Source organism: Botrytis porri, assembly GCF_014898465.1.
Source record: "Botrytis porri strain MUCL 3234 chromosome Unknown BPOR_006, whole genome shotgun sequence".
NCBI lineage: Eukaryota > Fungi > Ascomycota > Leotiomycetes > Helotiales > Sclerotiniaceae > Botrytis > Botrytis porri.
In genome coordinates, this window is record NW_024066080.1 from 2759936 (window position 1) to 2774127 (window position 14192).

Consider the following 14192-nt stretch of genomic DNA (forward strand, 5'->3'; position numbering starts at 1 on the left):
ACATAACATTCACGAGGAAATTGCACGAAAAAAAAGTTATGGTATATCCTATTTCTCATTTAACCTTAAGTATATACGTAATCTCATCTCATCCCCATCATATATATATGCACAGAATAACCGGCGATCCCTCTCCATGACAACCCTCAGAATGAATAAGAAATATGTATAAACAAGATAAAGAAAAGCTGGGTATGGAGCGACTGCATAGAAAGTATCAACCGACCACCATCAATAGATAATGCAGAACTCCAATATCAATCCTTATGAACCATGCAACGAACACATTCCCAAAGCATGTATGCTGCCTCCCTAAGAATATTAAAAATGTGTCGTTTGCCATGCGCGCATTATTCAGCGCGTATAAGTTCTTTGGGCAAGAAAGCCCAGACAGTACCCACAATCGCCATTACAGAACTAATAGCAATTAAGCAGTAATCCAATATCAGCTCTCTCCTAGTGATTTCCTTTCCAAACATCTTGACGTAGAACAATAGCGGTAGAATGACACAAATGGTAAAGCACAAAGCCGAACCCATGAATGCCATAATACTATCGAAAGCCGGGAAGACAATAGCAATGATTACAAACAAGATGAGAATAATGATACGAATGGCAACTTTGATTATACCGCGAGTGTAGCCTGGGAGTCCGGTAAGGGCCTGTGATTCGGGCATGGCGCGAGAGTCAAGCCCACAGAGCAATTCGATTGTAGACACAATAGGGCGGGCGTTCAGGGGGACTTTAGTCAATGGAATTATGGCAATGAATATGCAAATCATGAGAGATAAGCTGCGAGGGTAGCTTGAGTTTCCAATAATGTTGGCTGTCACTTCGTCCATGACGTTATCTACAGATATATTAGTGGCTGTCTGACATCGAAGCTCACTGTGAGAGATGTAGTTTTTGGGTGTAAGAAGGATAGACCCAAAGGTTAAGATGTGAGGAAAAGGGAAGCGTTGAATTTGAAGTGCGGGGCTTACCTCCAAACATCAATATACCAGCTAGAGCTGTTGTAGCATCAAGCACATACTATAAAACATTTAGCACAATGTAGGCGATGTTGGAGATAAATCAAAACTTACTGTGAAACTGAATGTGTATTTGACTGCCTTGTCGAATTTATATGGGTGTCTCATGTCACGATAAATGTTGGGGAAAACCGAATGTCCTCCCCAGGGCGACATCATAAGGCCGAACGAAAGTGGGAGCGTGAGCCACTAGACAGGATAGCATTAGTAAAGAGTGTATATAGTAGTGGATACCATGTCATGTTAATCTCATTCTCGGAAGCATCTGATGAGGAGATGATTCTTTCATCTGAATTTGAATACCGCGCCCTGAATGCATCAATTTGAGCAAGAAGTGTACGAAAATACGATAGACCTGACAGCCTGAATATCTTTGGTGATAACATTGAATGACGAATGATACTGAGACAAGTGATATCTAGAACACTTACATTGGCTGGAAAAATGTATTGAGTTGCCGGTTCCAATAGAGAACCAGGAGTTCGTGGTGTTACGAACCCATCAATGAGAATTATTAGCACAACTATCATGGTTAGCCAATGTGATGGACTCGGGGAAAAATTTACATACTGGAAAAACATGAGACGATTCCAAGGATGCTGGTAAAACTCAATAAACGCAGAGGGACAAAATTGAGTGGTATCAAAAGAAGACCGCACAGGATTTTCCATTCATTGACTCCGACAGATGGAATCAGCGAGTTAAGGGAATCTGCGAAAAGGACAATCAAGGCAACGCATGCTGCAAGAAGCTCCATAGTAAATAGGATACTAGTTGCTATATTCGCCTTGCGACCGTAGGTTGCATAAGCAACGTCTGCGAAACTCAAAAGACTCTGATCTCTATCCATACACTTAGCCAACAATTTCGCCGTGTACGACGTGACAAGCGCCGATAGAAAGAGTAATATCATGCCACATAGCAGTCCGGAGTACTTCAAGCCCATAGGAAGACTGAGTAGTCCAACTCCAATGAGAACATTCGTGGAATTAAGGATCGTCTGTGGAAGCGTAGACTGTCCCTCAACTACAAGTACGATCTTTCCATCTTCTTCGACCTCCTTGACAACCAAAGGCATGTGTTCCCCGTCAGCAACATTTGCACCGGTGGCTTGCTGTTGTCGCCAAAGTTGACCAGCATGGATCATCGATGACTCGTTTAAGCTTGAACGTAATGTGCCATAAGACGTTCCATAGCTTCCTGCTAAAGGAGTTGATAGATGCGGAGCAATGGCAAAGATGGATTGATTGCCTCTTACACTTCCTTGCACGCTTGCCCGATCGCCTCCAAGAAGTCGTTCTCCTTCGGGCTTCATGTGGCTGGCAACCCGGGATAGGTTGCTCTCTGTCTCATCGCCAATTGCAGATTCGTCATCACCCACACCATCCGAATTTGATCTCCGTAAGTGATCTCTGATCAAGGAAGATCGAGGTATTCTACCATAGTCCGCCTGTAATCCTCCATATTCTAGATCTGGATCATCACCCTCTCCGCTGCCGTCCCCAGCAAGTATGAACGACGGGCGGCGCGGAGTAATTTCGTGGAAGGCAGTAGCTCGTGTTAAACTTCGCGCAAAGTTCTCGATACTATTCACACCTCCAGCATTGGCAATGGAGTTGAATCGTATGGCAATCGAAGACCTTGAAAACAAAAATTAGCCATGATCCACGCAAAGAAACAGAAGGACGAAATACCTTCGTCTCCTCAGACCTTCATTCTGTTCATTCTGGTCTCCAGAGGCCAAATAATCAGATTCTGCAGATGGCGAGAAATTGCCCGAGTCAAATCGTACACTTCGATTGCTACTAATAGAGCCTCTGGGGGATCCTGATGTGCCATGCTCGTACTCATAGAAAGTTGTTGGATTTCGATTGGGAGGAGGCGCCATGATGAAGAGGCAATAGATTATTCGTTATTGCGATATCATCAAATGCCACAGTCAGAAGCTGAGTATGGCGAAACTCGAAAATCTGGTAAACCTTAGTTAATCTAAAGAAAAAAAATCACTGTTACCCGTCTGATGTTTCTTGAGAATGGACACACGAGCAAATTAATATGGCAGGATCAAGAATAAGGTGTAATTGGGTGTGTGTGGGTTGTATATTAAGATCTATCTAGACTGATATTTGGTGGTTTTAGTCCGCCTTTTTAAAAACCAAGCAAGCTTCTCCAGCCATAGATAACGCTTATCGGATTTTCAAGCCGGTGTCATGCGAGATTCAATTTTAAGCACAACACAAATGTTTTATACCATGCCTTGTATTTCGGTGCAACCATTACTTTGATTCTCATTCGTTAAGTTCTTTCCAGCAAAGTTTTCCAGACTTTCCAACTTACCATCTAGACTGCAATCTTCGAGTTTACTCTTCAAGCAGTGTACTATTTTAGAATAGAAACTTGGTGCACCCACTTGCCCGTCAGGTCCTTTGCAATTCTCGGCGAATCTGATATCTACCGTATTCTTATCCATCCCTTACATGGTATTTTTGTGTAAAAACTTAAAAGTCCCCCCACCTTCGAAGACCTCAACTAATTGTCCCGAATCTCCCCATGCCATTCATGATTTTGACTGTTTCGCATTACGAACCAGTACCCTTTCATCAACTGATTGGCGATCTTTCGTCTGTCTATTTTTTCATCAGGAGAGGCCGAAATCTTCGTCAAGGGTGCTGCTGACCCACCATATAAAATTTGTAGTCCGAGCCCGTTCTGCATCTTGCGCCTATCGCTCCATGCATTACACAACCCCTCAGTATTCGGAAGCAAGCGGGACATTCCGGTCGGTATCGGAATCTATGCTGCTTATGATAGAATTCTTTCTGAATAGTCATTCGTGGTGAACAGTTGCAACCGGTCTATCAACGTACAATGTATAATGTAGACCGCCTGCCTTCCCCCCTCTATAGCGATCAATTCTTAAGCACAATGGAGAAATTGTTGCGGCTACCTCCAGCTCGAATCTCTTTCTTCTTCCATTGTCGTGGTTTCATCGTTGGCGACTGTAGACGCCAAAGATAATATACCAGCTTATTCGAAAGCTTCTTCTTCACCATGACATACCCCAAGCTCTCCATAATGGCTTCCAGTCTCGCTTCATCCATATAACGTGAGTTGTTCACACAAGGCGATGGCAGTACCAAGAACAATGCCGGAAACCATTCGCTAAAGCCATCACCAGCCGGACAGATTGTTTCCAAGAATTTGCGAGTTCGGAGTAGCATATTACCTCTGCCTACGCCATCCGGAACGTAGTTCAAGACTAGAGAAAGACTGATAATGTTGAATTTTTCAGTTTCGTCCTTCGGTAGCGGTCGTTCCATAAAATCCTGCTGCGTGATTCCATCCGATTGACTATTTAGATCAATTCTCTCGACATGAAAGGTATGACTTCTCGAACAAGCATTTGTAGTACTCAAAGCTCCAACCTCTAACATGCGGACAGGCGACTTTTTCTCAACTAGGCCCCGAAGATCTTTACATAGAGGCGCTAGCCAATCCATCAAGATCTTGCTACTATCCCCACCTCTATCATTGCCCTGCCCGATTAAACTTGCACGTTGATAACTTTCCAATCCCCCTTGTGAAGCAATCTCACGTGTTAGTGACGCCGCCTTAACTTCATCACCTTCTGCTAACGCCTTGGCCTTTTGCTTTTCCAGTGTATGGTGCTTACGAATAATTGTTCGCGTAGCTTTGCTTGAAATACGTTGAGCTGGTTTCTTCAGCGTGGGGGGTCGACCTTGTGAGAGTGACTTGAGTTTTGTTTTCTTGTTGATGCCCATGGTGAAAGATTTGAGAACTTCAAATCAATGCTGAAACCAGCGTGAATCTTCACGAGCGAAAAGAACAGAAGATCTTCACGAATGTAAGAAAAACAAGATTAATCAAGTAATAACAGAAGATTGAACCCAACTAGTTCATAAAGTATTTACTTCGAAAAATTAGATGGAAAATGCGTCCATAGTCGATTCTTCGGTATCCGGCAAAACGATTGTCCGATTAGCGAAATTTTCGCCCACGATCTGTGAATTCAACTTTTTCTCTCGAAATGTTTTCTTGAAGCAATCCATCAACTCCTCGACAACTCAATTCCAATACTAATCCCTCAGGAAGTATATTCGTCGAAATGGCTCCCGTAGCAAAGAAAGGTACAGTCTCCTTTCTCTCAAACTCGCATTGATCGCATTTCTTAATCGCAATATCGTCCTTGGAAAATATTGCGACCGCATTGGAATTACGAGATATGAAAATATTTCCAGATACAACGGGAAGGAATGCGAGAGATGCGCACCAGCAGTAGCAGATATTGCGAGTTCTTCAAGAGCGCTTGCTGATGCGTAAGTTTTAATAGGTGCCGCCGCCAAGGGTGGTAACAAGAAGGCCAATGCCGCTGCTAAGGCTACCTTGAAGGGTGTAAGTTTTCCTGTCCATTCTTGAGATTAATATTTGGTACTAATGGTTCTATCAGGTTCACTCCCACAAGGTCCGCAAGGTCCGTCTCTCGACCACCTTCCACAGACCTAAGACCCTCCAACTCTCCCGTGCACCAAAGTACCCACGTACTTCCATCGTTTCCCAACCCCGTCTCGATGAGCACAAGGTCATCATCCACCCATTGAACACCGAGAGCGCCATGAAGAAGATCGAGGAGAACAACACCCTTGTCTTCATTGTCGACATCAAGGCCAACAAGGCTCAAATCAAGGAGGCCTTGAAGAAGCTTTACGATATTGACACCGTCAAGATCAACACCCTCATTAGGTAGGCTCAATTCAAATTTTTCAATGATGTGAACTTGCTAACATATCGATTACAGACCTGATGGATCCAAGAAGGCCTTCGCCCGTCTTACTGCTGATGTTGATGCCCTTGACATTGCTGCCACCAAGCTCGCCATTGTCTAAATTATCAAAACTGGGAGTGGAATTAGGAATCTGGATTTGAGGGAAATAAAAAGTTTTATGGTTGGAAAAAACAACCAGCTTTTTCTACGATTGGTCGATACCCACATCCATTTAGCGTAATGAGATGATTTTCAAAATGTGTATACCAATGCAGTATTATCCTGTCAATGACAATTCTTGATACACTTGAACTATGTGTTTTGTTTGTGACGGCTCTTTATGATCTACATCTGCCACTTGCACTAAATTCATGTTTTTTGAGGCATTGCGTACAGGGGAATGATTTTGACGTGCAATTGGATAAAAGATCCGTATGAAAGCCCAAGAGTTTTGTCTGCACAAGGGACATCATGGGTAATGAATTGAGCTCTTACTTCTAGATCCACAAGCCCCTAAGAGTGATTATCAAATCGTATATTGGACTAACATCCTCTCATGTAGAAGTGCTGTCGTACCATCGACTTTGCCACTCTTTTGCCCTCCACACATCAACACAGCCAAGCACCATTCATCGACTTCCTCCACATCTAGATCAAGATCCTGCAAGAGGGGGGATATCATGTTACTCATTGATCCCATATCACATAGCATACCCCTCTAGATTTTTCTATTCATACAAAAGACATCATTCATGCATGTCTCATTCATATCCATATACATATACCCTGTGTATCACTCCATCCCCTTCCTCCTTATCTCATCATATCACAAAGAAGTAGAGAGTATACATGCCATGTCTATTCCAACACGACTCCTCCCTCAAAACGTCATCCCATCCCATCCCACCGTATCTCATCACATCCCATCCAACTTATAATCATACATCCCCCTTCCCTCATCTCACACCCCCCCCCAGACACAATACCTCCAACCTAAGCCCCCCCATTCGCCCTCATAGTATTCAAATGCGTAATCACCGCCATACTACTATCCAAAAACCTCTCCACACAATTCATCGTGCAGCTCTCTTCATTCTTATCCAGTTTACCGCTGCGGATACTGCCTGTGACGCATTTCTTCCAGCAGACGTCGGTTAGGGAGTGGACGGCTAGTTTGGGGAGGGGATTAGCTTGTTGTTGTTCTTCTTCTTCTTGTTATTGTTATTATGATTGTTCTAGTTTGTGTTTGTGTTTTCAAACGCTCCTCGCTCTTGCATGGGAAAATTGTCCCTTGCATGATGGAACAAAAACCGAAAAAAGAAAAAAGAAAAAGAAAAACATACACTGTTGAATCCTAGCCTTCTGCGTCTCATTCACAATAAACTGTTGCAATTCCTGCTTGTCTCTATCCGACAACTTGGAGAGATCCGGGGTTTGCTGAAGAGATGAGGAATCCATTTTCTGTTTAGCTTATCGAAGAAATTCGCAGTTGCGTGTTGAGCTTTTGTTTGGAAAAGAAAAAGTTCCTATGTGTGCGACAGAGAAATTGGTGGTTTGCTGGGGTTGAAAGTCAATGGTTTGATACAAGAGCTTGAGAGAGCTTCAGAAATTTTGCCGAGTTCAAAGATTATCGATATCAGCGTCATTGATTGGGTCACGTGGGAAATTCCTTTTGCCTGCTTCAACATTTGGGAAAATAATATGACGGACGACTAGACATGTAGAAGCGCAAATCAATCATCACATCACTGAAGTCATGCAGCTCATTATATATTCTAGGTAACATCTGGTTTATTATTAAAATATCAAAATCTAAAGACATCTACAATGTATTCAAAAGATCCGTAATAGTAACACCATGATTATAGCCCAATTTCTGTACCACATCTACCAAAATTACAAACCCTCCGAACAGTATTATGAGTTCAAGCACTATTCTTCCCACGAACATCTAAATATATCTATACCGTCTTGCAAGGGCCAAGGAAGCCAGAGAGAAAACCACCAATACAGCCAAAATTGTAAAGAACGGAATGAGAGTGTCCTCACCCCCAAAAGGAACAGTAACATTCATACCAAACATACCACATACCAAGTTAAGAGGAACGAGGATGGAGGCGAGAAGAGTAATCTTACTGAGAACCTTGTTTGCGTTGTTCCCTTGGGTGATGTTGTCGATTGACAGCTGTGCGAGATAATTGCTATGCGATCTTGAGAGCATCTTTTCAGAGTGACCCAAACTGGTCATCATAGTGACAACGTGATCTTGAATATCGCCAAGATACATACCAATATCCATATGAGGAGTGACAAGGTAATTTGAATTACAGCGTTTGGTGAAACCTCTCAAGACATCGGCCTTGCCACCCAGAAGTTTCATCAGACCCATAACATTCTTACGAACCATGCCGATTTTTCGTAAAAAGGCATGCATGTCATCACTGCGGGCAATAAAGACCTGATCCTCAATCATGTCTGTCTCATTATCGATCTTGTGAATAACAGGGCCGAAGGTATCAACGATATGATCACTGTGAAGTTGTTAGTTCATAATCTCGGTGGCTTGTTAGGAGAACTTACATTAGCGCATAACAAATCCAATCGCTGTTCAAAGACAAATAATCCTTCAGCAATGTGATACGCTTACGAACACTGCCTGCATGTGGGTTTGGCGAAAAGCTAAAGCTGAGTAGACCCTCTCGGAATACAATGACATAAATGTTGAACGGATCGTATTCCTGGCCGTCCTCGATTTCTACAACGCTAAAGGAACGGAAACAAGCAAAGTAGTACGAAGGAAAGAGTTCGATCTTCTCTCGCGTTTCTTGAGCTGTGATATCCTCGATGGTCAAGGGATGGACGCCAAATGCCTCGCAAATCACACGAACCTCATCCTCTGTCGGGCTGTTCATATTCAGCCACCAAACACTCTCTCCTTGTTGTTCTTCTTCTTGTGGAGGAGTGAATAGGGTTCTTATATCCTCTCCCGGCAGGATGAGATCACCAAATTCTGATGCGTGAATACTATCTACTCCGTGCGAGGAAAAGTATTCAAACCTATTAGTGTCTGGGTGCGATTGCTTTGGTCGGGTAAGTTCTTCGAGGCTAGATGAATCCAACTTCTCATTGATTGATGGTGGACCAGAAGGAATATCAACAACTGTACCTTCCGATGTCACAATCATGGGCACCGCACCATTGGTTCTCAAATCGTGAAAGATTCGAGGTTGCGCGTGGTTTACAGGAGTCTTGGAACGATTTTCCTCCTCCGAAATGAAATCCTCGAGGGTTTCGAAATTGATTTGTAGGGTGTTCTTGGCTGGAGAAGCATGTAGAGGGAAGCACACATCCTCCTTTGCCGACTTGCACGAACTTGCGAAGCTCTTTGCATCGTTCTCGTTAGTGTAACGTCTGCTACGAAATGTACGATGGCTTCGGTGACTAGCGCGTGATTCTGTTCTATGAAGAGCATTATGATCTTCGAGCCGTCTGGCATCTGCAAATGCGTTTCCAGAGCTCGGGTCCGAAACAGACATTTCTCGTTCTCTCCTTCTTGCATCTGCAAATGCTTTCACTGAGCTTGGTGGCGACAGAGAACGGATATCGGCAGTGGCCGCGGTCCCTCTACGACTTCTTTCTGCCATTTGAATGGCCATTGGAGATACACCTCTCGAGTCCTCGTCGACAATGGCTTCCTCGAAATCTCTTGCGATTGTTTGAAGAAGTGTGTTGTTCACACGCGCTAAGTCTGGACTCTGTGGAGCTCGAGGAGATGGGGCTTGCATACTATCGATAGTACCGCTGCGAGAACGAGCTTTTGGTAGAGCTTGGGATTGATGTCTGTGGTCATCTAATTCTGGCACCGGCGTGCTGTAGCCGGTATCGAGGGAGGTGTCTTCGTGTTCAGACATTTTGAGTTATAATTTTATAGATAAGATATATTTAAGTTAGGTTTCTGCATGTGAATTAGCCATTTGACTCCAGAGCTTACAACAAGAACAGCATACAGATTTCTAGGAAGCCAAAGCTTTCAGAGTCCAGGCAGGTCGCAACGAGCGCCCACCGCTTGTTTGGCGTCAATTTGATAGTTGGCTTTGCACAGGTACTCCCTGTACAGTGTGATTTCTAGTGAAGAATGGCTACTCGTCCACCCGCTACCCCTTTTTGATTTGTATGTATAGCTGCAGTTGTGTATTTTGTTTTTGGGTTGCTTAAAGTGCAATTATGGGGGTTTCTTGTCGCCTCCGCAGTAGGCCCAGATCTTCACTGGACCGAGGAGGGGACGGATGAAGGAAAAGCCTTGGAATACGAGTCCCGCCAATTTGGTGGTTGGTTGTTTATGAAGCCGTTGAGGCGTTCTGAGTCGAAATGAATTGACGCTCGAGTTCGATAACCGCTTTTATGCGACAATTTGAATATTTCGATATGGGACAGTATTTAAATGAAGTTAATCGTGGCTTAGGTTGTTGGAAGGGTGGGAAAGTAGGTTTTATGGGTGGCCGGTCTTGAGTTGAAGTTTTTCTCGAGGCAAAGAAGTTGAAGAAAAGGTCGGTCTGCTGTATGTAGTGTTGGGAACCCAAAGCGTACTTGGTTGCTTTATGGCTAAGGGTACAGCCAACGGCCAAATAAATGATATTTGGTAAGTTGCTAGTCGCCAAAGAATATGTGAAGATAATAATTGAAATGGTAGATGTTGTGTTTAAATAAAAAAGGGAGTTGAAAGGTCGAAACCAATCCGATATTGTTTGAGAGGTAATTTTTCAAGGAGGACAAGAAGTGGAGTTGGAGGAAGAAAGCTTGAAAGAGAAAATCTTGGTGGAGGCGCTTGTTAGTTTTAGTGTCGGTACGAGTTACGATATGGGATATGGATATGGGTTACGAATCTTATACGATGGCTGGTATTGAGGTGTGTTTCCCAGGTGTACAGTAATAATTTCTTATTCCTTACTACATTTTCTTCCAAGTTCCATTCATTGGAAAAAAGTGAATTTGGTGGGGGGAGTTGGTGGAGAATTGACAGAGAGTTGATGGAGAATTGACAGAGAATTGATGAACAGTTGATGAACAATTGACCTACCAACGTCCAGTTCTCAGACATTCGATAGATATGGTATGGTATGGTTAGGTAGGTGGTCAGGTAGTTAGGTATCAATTGTATCTTGTTAAGTCTTACATGTCTCTTTAGATTAGATCATAAGAGATGATATTCGTTCCTTCTCTTCACAATCATCTCTCCCACATGAACAACTTCCTCATGGCAGATCCTTCTGCTCGGAGCCATCGAGGCATTTGGTGTGGTATGATTGTGTATCATCATCCCAAGGCCAAGACCTGATACTATTCTTCAACAGACCCAAGGACGCAAGTTGTCTTTTCAAATCCGGGATCGGTGCATTGGTGCATTGGTGCATTGATTCATTGGGTTGCCTGCGTTCTAATTGTCTAAAAGAGACCTGGGTCCCACGAGAAGACATATTGATCTTGATTTGGGAATGTGAATTGGTGACATTGAACATCTTCATTGGTATATCCAGACATCTTAGAATACATTCATTATCTTCCAAGCCTTTTTTGGTCGTGGATTATCGCCATGCATGAACTGGAATCTTCTCCAATCACATCCTATCTACTATCGATTTAGCCAAGACTTGAAGGTTTTCTTTCGTCCAGCTCATATACCTAGGTATCTATAATAGTATGATGTATAGGATAACTTTAACATCAACCCATTTGAGTAACGGTAATCAAGTGAATTGTACATCTTGTTGAACCAAAATCGCTCATCCCTCACCCAAACTCTAACCATATGCTTTTAGCCCCGGGCAATTCGTAGGAGGAAAAACAGGCCGGAATTAACCACTAATTTAAGCCCTCCAATAATCCAAATATTCCATTCCAACTTTTAGAGAATTGATAAATATTCAAATAGTTTTTACATTTTAAAGATTATTTAAGAATTTATTTAATGTTAACTTATTTATTTTTGATATTTTATTATCAATTGATTAATCATAGAATTTAATGAGGTGATTCAATTTGGACTCTTTTCTCTCCTATGAATAGCCTGGTTACCAATTCTCGGCCAAGGCGTTTAGTAGTCAAGGGTGCCTGTAATCATGACAAGGCTGAAGTGTGGCCTCAACTTAAGCTTCAAGGGACACTTCAGAACTTGGTAACATTTCACAAAATCGACGTTCTTATCTAGTAAAAGGCTTGATCCGTTGCTTCTGTAATAAATCGGTCATCCAACTTTGCACACAAATCACGAAGATGACAGACCAAATTCTTGACCAGGTTCGGGATCTTGCCGAAGGGCAAATTGTTCGTATACAATCATATTATTGAAGGTCATAAAGCTGGGTCTGATGCTGATTCCCGGTTGCGTGTGTAGGACTTTGAAGGTCAGAGATTGGCAGAATTCTTGACAACAGCTCTATTAGCAATCTCCGGAGTAAACCATTCCATCCATTCATGACCATTCGAAATAAGCTGATCGATAGTACTAGGCCATTGCCTTCTTTGTTGGTTTCTTCAAACAAGATATCAAACTAGCGCTTGCTTTCGGTTTACTTGGAACCGCATTTACCTTCGCCATCGTTGTGCCTCCATGGCCCTTCTACAAGAAACATCCCGTTAGATGGTTACCTTTAGGTGGACGGGATGCATCGACACAAGGGATTGTTGTGGACGGAAAGACGGTTGGTTGAAGAAATGTTCAAGGGATATTTAATCTGGGGGCGTCACAGGATTGGGAATACCTCAAAATGCAAACAATATATTGGCACAAATAAAAAGCTTCACATTGAAAGCTACATTGTACCAAAAGTTTCGCTCTACTTCTGTGTCCTTAACGCCATTCCTGCCAGAAATTCTCCATTTGTCTCCTACTGGGTCTCGGATGAACCGCGCAGATGGGATTCGTGCCGCTCTTTTTGGTATATTATACTTCATTCATGTCCGTAGCTTCACCATCTTCCTCAAATATCCCATTCAATCCCAAATACAATCCCAAACCCCCAACTTAACGACCATACTTCTGGAACTCCCAATCTCTATTATCAAGTGGGCAAACTTGGCGTGTCTTCAACCAGCGCGAGATGCAATGAAAATGGAAAGCGTGCTGTTCGTAGTCTGATATTAGAACAAATACCTTTAGGGGAAAGGAATTTACTGACGTTACAAATTCCCCAAGCTACAGTGCACTCCTCACTTGTGGCAGAGGCTTGGTTTGCTTGACATTCGATACCTTTGTAAAAGTCAGCAGTTGGTATCCAGTTTGGCACCCTCGAACTTACAAAGATCCATAATGTGATTTCTGCAGATAGCGCAGTTATCAACAACAATGTCCCATGCCCACAAAGCTACCGCGTTCCACTAGATATCTTATTAAAGCTGTGCAGAAAACCAACAACAATCGAGGCATCTATACCTTCTTCACTTCGAAGCGCTTTTTGCCTTCCGAACCTTCACCACCTCCAGCCTTCTTAAGACCGTTCTTCTTTCCTGTAGCTGGTGGGGCATCTGCCATTTCTACGTCTGCCATGGTGATGGGGATATCCGTAGTGTCGATGGTTATCTAAATTATTGGTATTGGCGGGGTACTTCAGGATGAGATGCGAACGAATTGGGTTGCGAATTTAATATGGATAAGCTGATGATTGTATTAATCGGCTTCAATGAAGGTTGGTGTTTGTTGTAGTGGAAGAACGTTTATTAATCTCAGCATCTAAAATGAAAGAACTTCTTGTTTAATAAGTATGATTTTGAACGCAGATAGATATCAATCTACTGTAGACGTATGATGGTATTTTGATATTCTGGAACTACCTATCCGTACCTAGTTTAGGCATGACAGTCTTTGGTCACGTGTGTTGTTGGCCGCTGTCAGGCTTGGTGTAAACAAAGCTTGAAAGGAGAGCGCTAATACTGTACTATGTACTATAATTCCTTGGACCTCGATTAAGAAATAGAACTATTCAGCCGTAGGGATGTGGCTGTAGCTATAGCTGTAAGGCTGTCGAATGAATAAAGAATGTCTTTGAATTACCTTCATTGCCTTCATCCTGCTCACGGTATCGGTATCTGTCTGAAGAGTCTGAGGGTTTGGTGATTTGATTGGAAGGATGACTAATAATCCACAAATCGTTCAGTGAAACGGTACGGAGTAGGGCGATCGGTCGTTGTATCGCATTTACCTTCTTCAGCCTCTCTCTCTCCCCCTTCTCTTGTGAAAACAACATATCACACATTACAAAACCATCATACCGAAAACAATGAATAACTCACTTCAATCAATCAACCACATAAAATTAAACAGATTCAACCAAAAATACTACTCTTCAACGAGATTGCGAGACACAACCAACGAACGACCACCT

The 14192-nt window shown here is 42.9% G+C and overlaps 7 protein-coding genes across 7 annotated transcripts; 2 read left to right on the forward strand and 5 right to left on the reverse strand.

Moving 5' to 3' along the window:
* Window positions 1–40: 40 nt before the first annotated feature.
* Window positions 41–3124, reverse strand: EAF01_005336 (uncharacterized protein). Its single transcript, XM_038913591.1, has 6 exons — window positions 2726–3124; window positions 1602–2671; window positions 1463–1554; window positions 1086–1220; window positions 984–1032; window positions 41–850 (listed from the first exon to the last, which is right to left on the reverse strand). The coding sequence occupies exons 1-6, from the start codon at window positions 2917–2919 to the stop codon at window positions 351–353; spliced, it is 2040 nt and encodes a 679-aa protein (XP_038771677.1). The 5' UTR covers window positions 2920–3124; the 3' UTR covers window positions 41–350.
* Window positions 3125–3940: 816 nt separating this feature from the next.
* EAF01_005337 (uncharacterized protein) lies at window positions 3941–4813 on the reverse strand (the record flags this gene model as incomplete). Its single annotated transcript, XM_038913592.1, has 1 exon — window positions 3941–4813. The coding sequence occupies one exon, from the start codon at window positions 4811–4813 to the stop codon at window positions 3941–3943; it is 873 nt and encodes a 290-aa protein (XP_038771678.1).
* Window positions 4814–5157: 344 nt separating this feature from the next.
* EAF01_005338 (uncharacterized protein) lies at window positions 5158–5935 on the forward strand (the record flags this gene model as incomplete). Its single annotated transcript, XM_038913593.1, has 4 exons — window positions 5158–5179; window positions 5383–5444; window positions 5500–5792; window positions 5848–5935. The coding sequence occupies 4 exons, from the start codon at window positions 5158–5160 to the stop codon at window positions 5933–5935; spliced, it is 465 nt and encodes a 154-aa protein (XP_038771679.1).
* Window positions 5936–6797: 862 nt separating this feature from the next.
* EAF01_005339 (uncharacterized protein) lies at window positions 6798–7395 on the reverse strand. The gene is made up of 2 exons (XM_038913594.1): window positions 7158–7395; window positions 6798–6983 (listed from the first exon to the last, which is right to left on the reverse strand). The coding sequence occupies exons 1-2, from the start codon at window positions 7270–7272 to the stop codon at window positions 6808–6810; spliced, it is 291 nt and encodes a 96-aa protein (XP_038771680.1). The 5' UTR covers window positions 7273–7395; the 3' UTR covers window positions 6798–6807.
* Window positions 7396–7589: 194 nt separating this feature from the next.
* Window positions 7590–10721, reverse strand: EAF01_005340 (uncharacterized protein). The gene is made up of 3 exons (XM_038913595.1): window positions 9822–10721; window positions 8395–9769; window positions 7590–8345 (listed from the first exon to the last, which is right to left on the reverse strand). Exons 2-3 carry the CDS (start codon window positions 9723–9725, stop codon window positions 7766–7768), a joined length of 1911 nt encoding a protein of 636 aa, XP_038771681.1. The 5' UTR covers window positions 9726–9769; window positions 9822–10721; the 3' UTR covers window positions 7590–7765.
* Window positions 10722–11917: 1196 nt separating this feature from the next.
* EAF01_005341 (uncharacterized protein) lies at window positions 11918–13853 on the reverse strand. Its single transcript, XM_038913596.1, has 5 exons — window positions 13244–13853; window positions 13110–13188; window positions 12990–13060; window positions 12329–12934; window positions 11918–12277 (listed from the first exon to the last, which is right to left on the reverse strand). The coding sequence occupies exons 1-4, from the start codon at window positions 13355–13357 to the stop codon at window positions 12836–12838; spliced, it is 363 nt and encodes a 120-aa protein (XP_038771682.1). The 5' UTR covers window positions 13358–13853; the 3' UTR covers window positions 11918–12277; window positions 12329–12835.
* EAF01_005342 (uncharacterized protein) lies at window positions 12085–12521 on the forward strand (the record flags this gene model as incomplete). The annotated part of the gene is made up of 3 exons (XM_038913597.1): window positions 12085–12135; window positions 12206–12265; window positions 12321–12521. 3 exons carry the CDS (start codon window positions 12085–12087, stop codon window positions 12519–12521), a joined length of 312 nt encoding a protein of 103 aa, XP_038771683.1.
* Window positions 13854–14192: the final 339 nt, after the last annotated feature.

What these genes read in the sequence shown, in the direction of transcription:
- EAF01_005341 (XM_038913596.1), bottom strand. Translation starts at nt 13,357, where the DNA reads ATGGCAGACGTAGAAATGGCAGATGCCCCACCAGCTACAGGAAAGAAG. An exon ending in AGCGCTTCGAAGTGAAGAAG is followed by an intron (nt 13,189 to 13,243) that starts GTATAGATGCCT and finishes TAAGATATCTAG; the next exon opens with TGGAACGCGGTAGCTTTGTG. An exon ending in AAATCACATTATGGATCTTT is followed by an intron (nt 13,061 to 13,109) that starts GTAAGTTCGAGG and finishes ACTTTTACAAAG; the next exon opens with GTATCGAATGTCAAGCAAAC.
- EAF01_005339 (XM_038913594.1), bottom strand. Translation starts at nt 7,272, where the DNA reads ATGGATTCCTCATCTCTTCAGCAAACCCCGGATCTCTCCAAGTTGTCG. An exon ending in GAAGGCTAGGATTCAACAGT is followed by an intron (nt 6,984 to 7,157) that starts GTATGTTTTTCT and finishes TCCCCAAACTAG; the next exon opens with CCGTCCACTCCCTAACCGAC.
- EAF01_005340 (XM_038913595.1), bottom strand. Translation starts at nt 9,725, where the DNA reads ATGTCTGAACACGAAGACACCTCCCTCGATACCGGCTACAGCACGCCG. An exon ending in TGGATTTGTTATGCGCTAAT is followed by an intron (nt 8,346 to 8,394) that starts GTAAGTTCTCCT and finishes ACAACTTCACAG; the next exon opens with TGATCATATCGTTGATACCT.
- EAF01_005336 (XM_038913591.1), bottom strand. Translation starts at nt 2,919, where the DNA reads ATGGCGCCTCCTCCCAATCGAAATCCAACAACTTTCTATGAGTACGAG. An exon ending in AATCGTCTCATGTTTTTCCA is followed by an intron (nt 1,555 to 1,601) that starts GTATGTAAATTT and finishes TAACCATGATAG; the next exon opens with TTGTGCTAATAATTCTCATT. An exon ending in AATACATTTTTCCAGCCAAT is followed by an intron (nt 1,221 to 1,462) that starts GTAAGTGTTCTA and finishes TATCCTGTCTAG; the next exon opens with TGGCTCACGCTCCCACTTTC.